At 41.8% G+C, this 14,446-nt stretch overlaps 1 protein-coding gene across 1 annotated transcript; it reads right to left on the bottom strand.

Moving 5' to 3' along the window:
* Window positions 1–5,780: 5,780 nt before the first annotated feature.
* LOC309681365 (semaphorin-4D-like) lies at window positions 5,781–12,250 on the bottom strand (the record flags this gene model as incomplete). The annotated part of the gene is made up of 13 exons (XM_082495229.1): window positions 5,781–5,841; window positions 6,034–6,200; window positions 6,619–6,734; window positions 7,202–7,424; window positions 7,767–7,923; window positions 9,335–9,510; window positions 9,834–9,985; window positions 10,346–10,456; window positions 10,630–10,729; window positions 10,920–11,018; window positions 11,220–11,279; window positions 11,594–11,739; window positions 12,148–12,250. The coding sequence occupies 13 exons, from the start codon at window positions 12,248–12,250 to the stop codon at window positions 5,781–5,783; spliced, it is 1,671 nt and encodes a 556-aa protein (XP_082351355.1).
* Between the last annotated feature and the right edge of the window lie 2,196 nt (window positions 12,251–14,446).

Raw genomic sequence — 14,446 nt, 5'->3', positions numbered from 1 at the left:
CGGGCAGAGCCGCCCCCGGCCCCGGCGGATGGCGGCGGGGCGGACCGCAGCCCCGCACCGGGGTTCCGATGGGCGCCGGCTACCCAGGAAAACAACCAAAAATCGTGTTCTTTAATCTCAGTCTAGACATCTGCTACCAGCAACAGGGCGCTCTTTGTTGTTCCGTCTTGTCTGAAGTCATTTATACGAGTGGAAAATTAACATAAGTCATTTTTATGACACGGGGAAATACCCTGGGAAGAAGGGAGGCTGAAAAGGTTTGGGGAAGCGGAGTGGATAATTAGCAATCAGCCACTGCCAGCCTGCCGCTGTGGCCAGAGGGGCTAACGCAGTCCTCAGCTGTGGTAGCCAGGCTGGGAGAGGAGAGGAGAGGAAAGGAACCCCGAGGAGCCCCTGCTGCCCTGGGGAACACCCTGCCCAGGTCTGTGCCCACAGCTCCGGGGTGCTGAGCAACTGGAGAGGGCTCGTGGGAGACAAGACCCGCTCTGTATTGAAAGAATGTAAGTGCCTCATCTGTTCATCAAAGAAAGGATACAGTGTGACTCGATCGTAACCATAAAAAACTTCCTGGTAGAAAGAAATTTTATACAAGAGTGCTTTTCGGTTTAGGCGGCACAGGTGTAACAAGCTCCAAGGGCTGGAGGCAGACGCTGAGCAGGTCAGTCTGGGGAAAAGACGCATTTTTAATCATTCAGGTCGAGATGCACCAGCAGCCCGGCCTGGTGAAGGCAACCAGCAGCTGCACCAGGAACAGACCTTTATATCAACAGGTTCGCAGGAGGGAGTTTGCAAATGGCAGCGGCTCCGGGCACTGCTCACGGTCTCTTCTGTAGGCAAAGCCCCATGTGCATCCACCCCCGTGTCTCCACACAGGGACAAGGACAAGGACAAGGACAAGGACAAGGACAAGGCCTGCTCGTGAACATTGCCCGTCCCAAGGTCTTTGTGACAAAAAGCAAAATGCACCAGTATCAACCATACAGGGCAGGGTGCATAATTCTACTGCCTGCAGTTATTCTGGGCTTTAAGTCTGTAACTTTGAAGCTGTAGTCAAATCTCACACAGTTTTTTTAGAGTGGATAAGAAGTGTGCAAGCTTGTCATACAGACAATGCCTAGTAAAGAACCTGAAGCTTGGCTTCGGCTGGAAACTATTCCCACATTTCCTCCCACCAGACACCCCTACCAGTGTGCTCAAACCCTGATTGAACACCAACACTCCTCATTCGATTCCCACCAGCGCCTCAGTTTTGCCTTAAAATATGCCACTACTGTACCACGAAGCTTCCCGTGAGCAGGCTCAGCAGTGCCGAGTTATGTTGCTGCCGGATGATCCCCGTCCCCTTTCTGCTCCTTACTTATCAGGACACTTTAATAGGAAATCTTCCCAAGAGAGATTTTGTTAATCCCAGACAGTTCTGCACATTAATTTCTCTGTGTGTTAATAACTCCAGAACTCACACCAAAATAGTAAGCCCTGTGTTAGTAATTTTACAATAAGAGGTGGAAGTAGCATTCAGAATTTAGCGATATTCAGCAGAGTTCAATGCTAGCAGCATAAACATGAGCAATACCACCGCTTCTCACACCCCGTTTTCAGCATTTTACCTCCGCCCTATTTTGTAAAGTATTTAGAAGGGAGATTTACTGAGACTGGTGTAATTCCTTGTCTCCAGTGTCCCCACTGCTATTGCCCCCCTGTTTGGGGTTATGGTTTGCTGCCGGTAATTTTAAGTGTGACACCCAGACATAACCTGAGCACACGAAGGTAACGCTTTCTTTGAAACAACGGCAGCAGCTGCCAGCACAAAAGATTTTTGGCACACAGAAATCTGATGTTAGAAGCAATGGGGAGGGTTTGTGGTTTCCCAGAGTATCAGTGTACGCTCGGAAAAGTCATTGGAGGGTGCAGGTCGGCGCAACGCTGGATGGCTGCTCCCAGCTGGCAGCTGAACGAGCAGCTCAAGGACTACCTCGGCTCTGTCCCCTTGCCCCATATTCTCCGTCCTTCCTACACGCAACGTGGCCACCAATGACAAAAGGACTAAAACTGCACCGAAGACATCACCAAAAGTAGGGCACAGTATCTTTCATATCGACCTGTTAACTGTAACTTATCTCCGACTTCTCTTAGAAGCTAATTATTTTACACATTTAAATTAGGGTAATTAGATCAGCAGGAATTGAACTAAACCCAAACGCTGATAGCCTTGTGAGGATTTTCTGAAATGGGGTTTTGTATTCCATCTGCACTTCCTTCCACTAAGGGAAGAGAGTAAGTGTCCCCAAAGATAAGAATGGAAATTTTGCTCACTTCCTATGTTATTAGTTACATACCACTATCCAGCCTACATCATTAATTTCCATACAGCCCTTTGCATACAGGGAGTCAGAATACAGCTAAAGGAACCCTGGCAAGGAAGTAAACTCCCTTCCAAACCTCAGATCTTGCACTGATACAATCACTGAAATACAGCCAGGCAGGTCTTGGCATAACGGTTTGCCAGCAGCTATCCAGTCTTCTAATTTTCAGACGTCTGTTGTATGTAGTTCTCTTGTCCACACTTCATGCTGATGACTTCACCTTGCTAGAAAGGCCGGCGTTGTTCCCACCTTTCCATCCTTCCACGGAAAGGTGTCGCGGTTCAGGCTGGGCAGCGCACTAAACCAACGCCGAGAGGGCAAATGTTCCTGGGTTGGTGAGCAGCAGTGTGACAGACACAGCAATCCATGAATTTGCTTCTTCCAAGTTCAACAACTGCCCTCACCTTCCTTCTACGGTATTTGCACATAGTACACAAGAACCTGTTGTTATGAAGCGTAACAGAAGAATAATTTGATCCTGGGAGAAAGACGGCATCCTAAAAGAAGAGACTGTGACTTTGCTCCAATGTAAAGCAACTTAACCTATTTACATTTTAAGGGAGAAAAAAACACGGCATAACCGCTTCTCTGGTCTTTCTTCCTATCCAGGTATCTATGTTGTATGCATAGTCTTCATTTCCAAGCATTCCCATTTAACTTGAAAGCAGGTGTCTTGCTACAGCTGGTACAGCCTTCCACATAGGAGAATCTGTTTCCAAGCAGAGGAAAGAAGTTTCTCCTTCCACAGCTATGTGAAAACTGGGAGAAAATGCGCTGCATCTAGAAAAGCATCAACCTTGTACTTTATGCACATCTGGCAAGAGACAGAGCGGGGCAGCACAGCCTTCTGTTCATGGATTTTCGTGATCAAGAACCCACGTCATTTTCCAAACAAGAAAACATAAGAGAATGTTTATTTGAAAATGAAGAAAAAAGTGACTTGGAAAAAAATGCTCAACTTTCAATGGCCTTTAACAAAAGGAGCTACAATGTCTGAATTTTGACACACCTCAGAAATAAATTCAGAGCAATGAAACGTTGATTTGTGACATTTTTGGACAGAGGAAGATGTATCATAAAGGTCACTAAAAACACATTAGAAAAATAAATGCATGGAAAGCATTTTGAAAGCCTAAATAAAGCGAAAGGAGAGGAAAACACAGAAAGATAAAATATAGGAAGATGACTCAGAAACTTCTAACAAAGCACCAGATCTGACACCAATACTCACTATGGTCAGTGACAAGTAATTTAGCCTCACATGTAAAATGAGGGTAGTAGCAACCTCCGGGGGCATTGGGAGACTTAATTAGTTGCTATTTGTAGATTAAACAAAAAGTCTGAAGGTGAAAGCACTAAATGCTAAGTATTATTAGCTTCTGAAGTATTAATTTCTTTAACTGGGCAACCCCAACATTACAAAAAAGTGGATCAGTGTCAATTTTTGAAAGAAATTTATTCTCGCGGTTCTATCACGTCAAAAAGGTACACAAACAAGGAAATTTTGCTTTTAAAAAGTAGTAACTGGTAACACATCTATGTAATACACAATGCAGCTTGTCATCTTCAATTCAGAGTTTCTGACTCCTACCCAAATTTACATTCCACATTCCTGAACAGGAAACATCATGTCATCTTAATCAAACAGCTCTGTGAGCTGCAAGCTCCCGGGGCGCTCTGTGAAACTTGCACTGCTGTGCGTTCCCGCTGCACTCCTTAGGAGAAGCTCACAAGCATCGATTCATTAACGCTGGACACGTTGGTTTGGGTGGCTGAACTCTTTTTTACACTGCCTGATCCCTCTGTAGCCAGCGCTGGACTTCCCGAGCCAGCTGTGCCAGTGGTTTTTGAGCTGGTTTCTCTGCTCTTCCAAGGCAGGGATAAATGACCCTTGTAGAAGTTCCAAACCAACAAGAAAAAGAAAAAAAGAGCAAATCCAGCCCCCAAGAGTTTTAAAACAAGCTTCTCTCTCTGGCTGTCGAGAGATTTCTGGTTTGCTGACTCGTTCAGTAAAGGTGGTGGTACTGAAGACCGAAACCTCTCAGCTCCTGCTTCAGTATGCTTATTTGCTGTGGCAATACCGTTCGCTTCCTCCGTCTTTTCTTGGGCATAAAGGGCATAGCGGGCCACAGTGATAAGGAATTCCTTCCCTTTGGATTTCTCTACCGAGAGGCAATCATAGAATCCAGCCGCATCCATTGTCACGTTAAATATTGCTATTCCTCCATCATAGAGGAGATATTTAGAGTCCTCGGCCTGAAGTCTGCTCCCATTAAACTTCCACACTACGCTTGCCAGATTCGACAGAGGAACACATTTAAGATGAACATTGTTTCCAAGGGTAAAGAGACATTTTCTCACACTATTTTCTGAAATTAGGAAGATCATTTTTTTTAAGTAAGAACACTGGGGATTTAGTTTAACTTACAAAACCATATTCAAATAAACATAAAATTTAACCCACCAGTCTTGACAACGGGTAACGAACAGGTAAGGGGTAAAGACAAATAAATCCCACTACTAACAGGTCTGACGCTCTGTCAGTGATATCTTGCTGGCCTTATTCCCACTGATGTGTAACAGAATAAATATGGGACTAGAAGTTTAAGACTTCCAGATTTTAATCTGATTTTGTCTCACCTGCATACATAGCCATGCAACACCTCTGCATGCCTCAGCTTCTATATTGGTTAATTGCATCTCTTCACAGAAATGCTCCGATGTTTAGATTTGCCTGCACAATGCTTCTATCAGCTATGTTAAAGTTCCCCAACTGTCCCACTGATTGCCTTCTTATCATTTGTCGTGCAGTCTAAAAGATACAGGACTAAAGACAACCCTGACTTTAAAGAGACGTAAGTGGAGGTAAGAGATACATCTGGTGTCACGAAGATGGCAATGTATCTTGCAACTCATTACAAAGTCACTGCATCATAATACCAGATCACACACACCCGCAATTCTACATTAAAAGTAATTCATTTCCCAATGCCACTAAAAATAATGAAAATAATTTTAAATGTCTGATAACAAATAGCCTTCTTTTTAAGTGTACTCTTGAATAGCATGTCAGGTACCTGCAGAACAGCATCCTAAAGCAGTGACAGATTTAATAGGACACCTGACGTGTCATGTGATTTCTGCAAAGGGGGTGTGGGAGGGACACCAATAACTTCAAACATTTATATTTCCCTCGAGAGTAAGAGTTTCAGTCTGAACTGAAGTATTCTGACATTTAGATCGAGAGGGTTAAGAGCATTAGGCAGTATCAGCTCAGTGTGGGTTTTTTTGGATCTTGGTTCAAAAGTAATAATCAACATGATTTTAATTCTGCGGTTTTCTATAATACAAGAACTCCAGTGAGCACAAAGCATTTTCATCACATGAAGTTAAAATATGCTTTCTTAAAACAAACATTCACATACCTACACTAAGGCAGCTGGAAGCATCCCCAGATTTCACACTTTGAATTAAATTCCTGTGGGGGGGAAAAAAAAAAGAAAACAAAAAACCTCTAAAACCAAGCAGATGAAAACACAGACAAGAAGTGTTCCAGCTTTTATCATAGCGTTTCTAGGAACCATCCTAGTTTTGTGTTACCGGTATTAAAGCCCACTGATAAAGCAATCTCACATCAGGTGTGCAGCTGAAACAACAGCTTTTTACTTACTTGGTGCGGCCAGTTTGGTTTGCCAGCAGAACACATTCATTAGCAGCCTGAGCCCATGCGCAGTACGGGTCTCTCGCCAAGACGCAATCCAGGCAGTACTTGTACCGGTGGCACTCAGAAACTGGAAGCTGCACCACTTGAGACAGGGACCCTACATAGAGCATTCCCTAGAAATGCAGGAGGGAGTTCCTTTACAATAGTGAGATTTTAAGCTGTTATTTTCTAATATGGATTGTAAGATTTTTCTGGTATTTATTAAAAATACCAGTAAACTAAAAATCCTGTAACAATAGACGGTGATATGAATGAGAGAAAGCCCTAGCTTTCCACAGCACATAAAATGACAGAGTTCCTCCCCTAACTTTTTAATGAACACGAAGGCTTGTTTGGGCTATATTTTGACACACACGAATTCTTCTACAGGGAAAAAAGTTTCATGCTTCTGTTATTAAGCAATGTATGATAAAAGCAGAATTATGAGACATTTACAGGCTATTTAAAAGCCAGAAGAACACCACAGAAGAGCAAGGCCTGAGGCAAGCTATTACAGCAGTCACTTTCCCTATGGAGGGACGGAAGTTCTACCTTTTCAGAAGACAGCTGGAGAGACTGTACAGGCTCAGGAGGCAGAAACAGCTGTAGCTCTTCCACAATGAACATTTCCCCATCACAACTGAAAGCTTTATGCAAATATCCATCATCTACATAAAATGAAATGTATTTCTAAAGATAAACTTGTTTAAACATAGCATAACATTTTAGCCTGGTAATTCATGTTCAAATTAGATAGAGATTTAGAAGATATTCCTGGGCACAGGGAATTTTTTAAATTCTTCAAAGCAATTCTTATTTTTTCTTTCAATAAGAGAGAAGCAGTGATTTTTTTCAGGGGAAAAAAAGACCTCAAACAATCCCTGAATTTGCAAATATTATTATGTCAAGTCTTCTTTGATATGGAAAGTTTCTAAAGAGAGCCTTTTAATGTCCAACAAACCAAACGCATTTAATCTAACCGAGATGAAAATATTAAACTAGCAAGACAGCTTCTGAATGCAAAACTTCAAACAGAGCTAATGAATACTTTTACATTTTTGAAGTCTCAGAAAAACATTCTGGAACAAAATACATAAAAATGTGTAGTATCTTTCCCTAAAATAAAAGCATTTACCTGTTCCTAGAAACATAACATCGTATGTTTGTTTATCTAGGCCAGTGACTCTGTCTACTACGATCCTGGTGTAGTTTGAACCTCTCTTCAGTAGCACCGGTCTATTACCAATTGGATTTACAGAATTATCCATTAGAGGGTGATCTCTAACAAACTGCAAAACTTTGTCAGGCAAGTCAGAAGAAGTGTTATACCCAATACTCCGGGCAAAATTATCAATGCACTAGAAACAAAACATAACCAACACAGTTACAATTGCTTTTACATTGCACTAAGGTATATAAAAAAGGTGTATTTCCTCCTAAACATTCAGTTATTTCTACTGATCTTCAAAAGATAAAAACCATTGTTTTGCGCATGCTTTATGAACTAGCTAATAATCCCACATCGCTTGTGGAGCAGAAATGCAAGGCAGCTTTTCTAGGAACCTTCGTATGAGAAAGCAGGTACGTTCACTGATCGCACACACTGCGTTTATATTGGTAAAACACCAGCTAATGATTTGCTACCAAAAAACATAATCCAGAGGCTGTTCTTTAATTAGAACAAGTAAATTCATATTTACAGCACCAGGACGTGGAACTGGCACTTCTCCCCTATATACCATCCATTTAACAGGGGAATGTTCTACAGTTACTGGTCCTTTGTAGTTTCCTTCGGAGAAGACTTCCTGAATATTTTTCATACTGTATGCACAAACAGCTGATATGTCTATTCTTCCCCTTAGAAGAAAAAACAAAACAACACACAAAATAAAAGCAAGTTTTATTGGCTTTTATATGGAAAGAAATACTGTAAAATACCCCAATCTGCACAGTGCACACTGCTGTATTTTTTCAGGATTAGTCGAAAGATAGCTAACACTAAAAACACTTCTCTGTTGCAGTTTTCATGATTCACTAAGAAAAGAATAAAACAAAGACATTCATAAAAGATGGTATTAAATATGTTTTTGTTAAAAATCAAGTAACCGCCCTCAAATAAATTGAAACCACTTAGCGAATGAGGACCTTTTGACAACCTTTCTTGTAAACAGAAAGAAGAGCCCAAGTATTATGGTAATCAACGTTTTGACAGGCTTCTCCTCCCTTTGGCTCCGCTCTTCTGACACAAACCATTAATTCTTCTTCTAATCCTTTTAACTTACCTTTATTGAAAAACACAGTACTTTTCCTCTCTGCCTCCCACTATAATGCTTTTCAAAATGACGACTGAAAATTTAGGTAGACTTTTAGGAGTGTCTGGATCAGACACTGCTGTGATTTCAGTTCTACCAGAGAATACCAAGGCTAAATCTCTTTGCCACACCCAAAGGAATAAATGTTCTACAAATTCCTGTCCTAGGACACATTGAACCCAACCTGCCATAACCAGAAATAAGTCTCACATAAGCTCCAGTGGGTATAAACTGACAGGTAAAGAGGTGGCAGCAGGTTAAGCTGGACAGTGCTGACTGTGCTGCATTCCAATAACTCTGATGCGTTTATAAAACATGAGAATTACCTACTCACAGCTACTTTGTCATTGGTATTTTTTGACATGTAAAGTTTTGATACAATTTCTCTTGTTTTTCTTCATTATTCAGAGCATTAAGAAAAAGCTAGTTAACCCTAAAACTTGTAAGGTATTTGTTTGGAGTTCTGTTTTCCTTTTTACAGAATATTACATTAGATATGCAGGCCACGACAGATACTTCTTTTGGAACAGGAGAATAATTCTGCACCTTGAAATGTCAGCTATTTCCTTTAGCGCTATAAAGACCAAAAGAATCCAGGGCTCTGTGTATGTAATTATGTGATTTTATATGTAATTAGTTTTAATTGCCCCACCATCCAACTAGAGAGAACATAACTCTCAAAACTTGGCTTCGGAGAAGCTTTTGGTTAGTCTTTAATTGAAGGCTTTGGCCCAGGAACCAAAAACATTTTGTTTCAGATGATAATGTTTGCTCAGTTGGATCAAGCTGTAAGAAAAACAAATGTGGTCCATTAAAACATGCAGCGTAAGTAGCTGGTAGCTTCTTGTTCTGAGTTAAAGCCAAAAGGCTGTACTCAGGCTATTAATCCTGAAGTAAGAACCCTTACTCAGTTCATTACAAGCTTTAGTAGTAGCATACGTAGCCATCTCTCTCACCATTGTTGGGAAAAAATTCCGTAAAATATGCTGTCCTGCCAGTTTCTTCTCCTAAGTAAAAAGATGTCCTGGACAATATTGAAATGGAAGTTTAATTCTGGAAGGGAACAGGAAAGGCGGGATTTTAAAAACGATGTCCATCTTCTCTGCAATACACGTTTTCCACCGAGATCACCCTAAATGAAGGAATAACATCAACACTGTAGAATGCATAAGAAACAGACATCATTTTCACCTAAAAGTGTTGCTGTGGGGAAAAATATAGGTGGCCTTCCTATACGAATCTCAGTTCAAAGGCAAAGGAACAAGGTTTACATGTCAAAAGCAACCTGAACAGTTGGTTCTGTTCCAGCAGGAAAAAGAGGAAGCTAGTTCCGAAATAAAATGGATGTGACAGAATTTCGTTTGGTTAGCCAGTGTAGATACCGTCGTTAATCACTTGACTATGAAACTTCATCTGAAATACACTAAATGAGATCTTTACAGTACAAATACTAACTCTGCAGATCCGGGCAATTCTGGACACCAGAAGCTTGTCATAGAATTCAAATTCAACAGCTGTTTCAGTGAAGAACACATAAATTTTATCATCATCTCCATTTGGATTAGATTCACTTTCACGCACTATTTCCATGTTGACAAAGCTTGGTTCTGAAACACATAAATACACAAATCATTTTAAGTTCATTCCAAGAAAAACATAAATGACAGATATTATTTTAAAATTAAGTCTAATTGATCTTTTTTGCGGACTAGTGGACAAGGAAAAGGATGAAAAGTATTTATGAATCTATTACACATTAAGAGAAAGAACTGTGCTTTCATAAATGGAAAGGGGCTGTGCCTCGTCTCTTCGCTGTAGTCCATAGTCACGAATTTCTTTTAAATCCTGCCCTTAGTTGAAAAAGCTCACATTACAAAATCAATACATTACATACTACTACATTCTAGAGAGAATTCATACACCAAATTAAAGTTCAAGAGACTGAAATATATAAAAAAACTTGTTACCATTTAGCCATGATGTTTTAAACTCTGTTCTTACAGGATTTCTCATACTGCGAAGTATTATAGGTTCTGTTCCCAAGAAATTATTTGAAGTAGCTGAATAAAATTCCCCATCTGTAAAGATTTGGAAGAAACAAAAAAGTACAAACTACTTATTTTAAACTGCAAAGACATCACAAAGAACAAATTGGGGTTTCCATGCAAAACCAGAATTAGGGTAACAGTATCCACTAACTTAAGTTTAGTTGACAAAAACCATTTCAGGTTGCATGTCAGTCCAAACATACCTACAAAAACAGACGCGTACTTTAGAGTTGGTTCAAACGGACACTTTCCTCTGCTCTCTTCGGCTCTTCCTTGCAAGCTTATGTTCATCCCATGGATAACCTATGGCAAACAATCATTTAAATAGGATGAAAAAAATAGCATTTGCTAAGTACTTTTCTGGTCTTTCACACTTTTATACAAGAATTCAGAAAGTCTATGACTTTCAACAGGAATATTTTGAGAAAGGTGTTTAAAGATCTGCCATACTACTCAAATATCTTAAAAAAAAAATGTATTCAAACACAATTACCATATGATCACAACTTGGGTGATACGCATTGGTTCCACAAACATATAAGTTAGAGTTATTTATCTTATGGAGGAAGAGGATGTAGTTCTGGCACCTTACCTAAAATAGAAAATAATAAAAAAAATTAGATAGTGTAGTGAATTGCATCTGAAAATTTCCTGGTGTCCTTCCTACCAGCAAGCAAACAGATCCCACAGATTTAAATGAACTTGCTTTTATTTCATTTATTAAAAAGAAGCTTCATACTGTGTCCATTTTCATTTTCCTTAGTAACTCAGAGGGGGAAACAGAAGTTCCTACCTTGTCCTTTCCTCTACGAATACACTCCAGTTGTCTTTCCGGTGTAGCAAACCAATATTCCTAAAAGCCAAAAATACCTGTAAGGTGGTGTGTTGCAATGGTTTTCCACGAAATTATGTGTAAAAAAAATGCCTAAATAATCCTAACTTGGCTAAATAAGCATTTTTCTATCTATCCCTGTAATCTGCAAGACACAATAAATAACCTGAAGAGAGGTATTGATTTGCTTAGAAGATTCTGTCATAAAGATTCAAGCCTTGAAATAGTAATACTTTTACATATTAAAAATCAGAACATTAGGTTCAAATTAAGAAAACCACAGGTACAGTATTTTTTTAAAGAAGGTATGGGGAAAAAAAAAGTCTTTAATTTACCCTGGCTATTTCTCTAGAAATATTATTCAAGTCAAGAGCAAATACTGCATCTCTGCCTCCAACAAATAAAGTATCCGTGTCTTCATTCACAAGGAGAGTGGAAACATTGGATAATCCTTCCTTCATAAAAGTGTTTATATTTCCAGCTGTGAAACATAGAAGATACGTTATTTTAAAAATACTTATCACCAGAATCACAGTGTTATGTAATAAAAATTCCAGATTGAAAACAAATTGTAACAGAACAAAGGGAAAAGCTTATACACATTTCCAGAACGTTTTCTAAATAATAGGAAAGTATTTAATAAATGCATGGATATTCTTTTCACAATTTATTGCAGGAAAATAAACAACGCTATTATTATTCCCTATAAGCCAGAACCTCCAGCTACAACAATTACTGTTCAGGCGTTCCTCACTGTCATCTGGATGAGTGCACCCGCAACACTTGAGGTGAAACGGTCCATAGCATTCTTTCTACGCCTAATAAAAAATAAACTCCCAACACTGTGCTATCTTTCCTTCTGCTTGTGAAATTACAATTTTTCACTTACTTTGGTATTTTACTGTTTTTCTGGGAATGCAGTTCGCAACAGATGCTTTTGTCTCTTGAATTAATTGCAAAACAAGATAAAGGAAAACAGCAGTGTTACCCATTTTCAGAGATTCAACTAGAAGTAAGTTCTTCCCAGTTTTTATTCTTTGTCATTAAATAATTACAGGCAGCAATTTCTTCATGGTTCTCAAAAGTGTCCTGCAGAAGCCCTCCAAAGTAAGTATCTGTTGTCTTCAAGTATTTTCTGAAACTTGTCAAAACCTCTTACATTTTCTGCTCAGATAACTACTTCCAGACATCCTAAAATTAAAAGTGGTTTAAGTTCACTGTAATATTGGGTTACTTTCATTTTTATAAGAGATGGTCAGCCACGCCCTTTTACAAGATTTTGTAGCTATTACCTATGTTGATACTAATCACAATTGGACATGACTCCGGTGGCAATTCCAAGCTATTACCAGCAAACCAAGCTTTGCGCCAAGTCTGTGATTCTCATTTGCAAGCTGTGATGTTTCAGATTTTCTTCAGGCTATGTAAGTTATTATTTCACAAACAGTAAAAGCAAGTGGGAACATCTTGCAGCAGTCAGCTATTTTAGGTATTTAAGACAAATCATAGCTAAAATTGCTTTATTTACAGTAATTCATCAGGGGTTTTTTATATATGTTATATAAAAAATATATATACTTATCAAATCAACTATATGTTATGAAAAAATAATTTATATTTTATTACATTAATTAGAATCAGGTACTCTTATGCCAGGAATTTTGCCAGTCCATCTAAATGAATACGCCCTCCAGCCAATGGTAGAAAACTGAGCAAAATTAAAGCTAGGTAGTTGTCATCTGCAGTCACAGAAACCACAAAGCCGTGTTCCAAACGTGCTTTCATAAAGAAGGGAATCTCTGCTCTTTCTGCACTTTCATCTGTAGGCAAATGCCAACAGCTGAGGAAAAGGTCTGCGTTAGAATAAGCCAAGTATAATATTGTTTGGGTTAGAATACTTTTTAATTACTAACTCAGGTTGGAAACTTCAGATAACTATTACACAACTGCCGTTAGCCCCTGTACTGTAACCCAGGGCGTGAGTCTGCACAGACAGAAGGTGCCCACATGCCAAGACATTTCCTTGGCCCACAGCACACATCTCCTGGGACGCGAGTGTGGTATCTGAGAACACTTTCTCCAGTCTTGTTTGATACTTTCCTGGGACCAGCTTTGTGCACAGCACCTGGGACAGCTGGTCCCGGCAAGAACGGACGCCAGGAGTTCCTAGCTTTCCTGTCCCATCACATCTTTGTTTCAGCAGACAAACCTCAATTCTGACCCTGCATTGCCACAGCACGTTTTGCTTTAACCCCCTCCCTGAGGGGCACTTGCGCACTGCAGCCATGGCGCGGTGCAGCAGAGGCGGCCCAGGCCTGAGGGACAGCAGCTGCGCGGCCCCTCCCGGCCCTGTGCTCCCCAAGCTACGCCCCAACCCACCGCCCCTCCACAGCGCCCCGTCACTCCTCTGGGGACACCCCGCAGTGCCCCTGCAGCCAAGGCCGCTGCGCCCGAGGCCAGCCGCCAGCCCCGCTCCCCTCAACCCACACACCCCCAAAATGGCGCCGCCTCCCTCAGCCCTCCCGCCGCCTCACGAGCCACCGTTGGCGCCTCGCCCCGCGGCCACGTGACACCGCCCGCCCGGGCCACGTGATACCGCCCCCCCCTCCCGCGCCACGTGACACCGCTCGACCGGGCCACGTGGCGCCGCCCGCCGGGGCACGCGGGGCCTGCAGCACCGGGGCCGTCCCGGGACAAAGCTCGATGGCGGCGGAGCGGGGCGGCCCCGCGACCGGGGCAGAGCCTTCCCCCCTCCCCCGCCGGGGAGCGGAGGGCGGCGGGGACGGAGCCGCGCACCCTCCTGGGGAAGGAGAGGAGAGAGCGGCGAGAGAGACGGGCGAACGGGAGGTACGGAGCTCCCGGAGCCCGGTTGGGAAATGGGAGCAGAACCATTCTCCTCACTTCACAGTAAAGCCCGTCTCACCCGCCGCCCGTCCCAGCGCCTCCAGCGCACCCTGTGGGCCCCAGAAACACTGCTGTTTGTCTGCCTCAACCGACACCCCCCGGGGGCGGTGCTGGTGTTGGGGAAAAGCGGGTGAATGAGGTACGCGTACGGTCGAGGGCTGATCCGCGTCCTCTCGGTGACCTGGATTTCATTACCAGGATTGGACACGGTTTTTCTGCGCAGCGGACGAGAACCTGGCAGAACTCCCTTCCTCCATCTGCGCCGGTAACTAACACGCAGTGAC

Source organism: Vanellus vanellus (assembly GCF_965231255.1).
Source record: "Vanellus vanellus genome assembly, chromosome: 25".
Taxonomy (NCBI): domain Eukaryota; kingdom Metazoa; phylum Chordata; class Aves; order Charadriiformes; family Charadriidae; genus Vanellus; species Vanellus vanellus.
The sequence above is the reverse complement of the archived record's forward strand: the minus strand, read 5'-3'. Positions and strand labels throughout refer to the sequence as shown.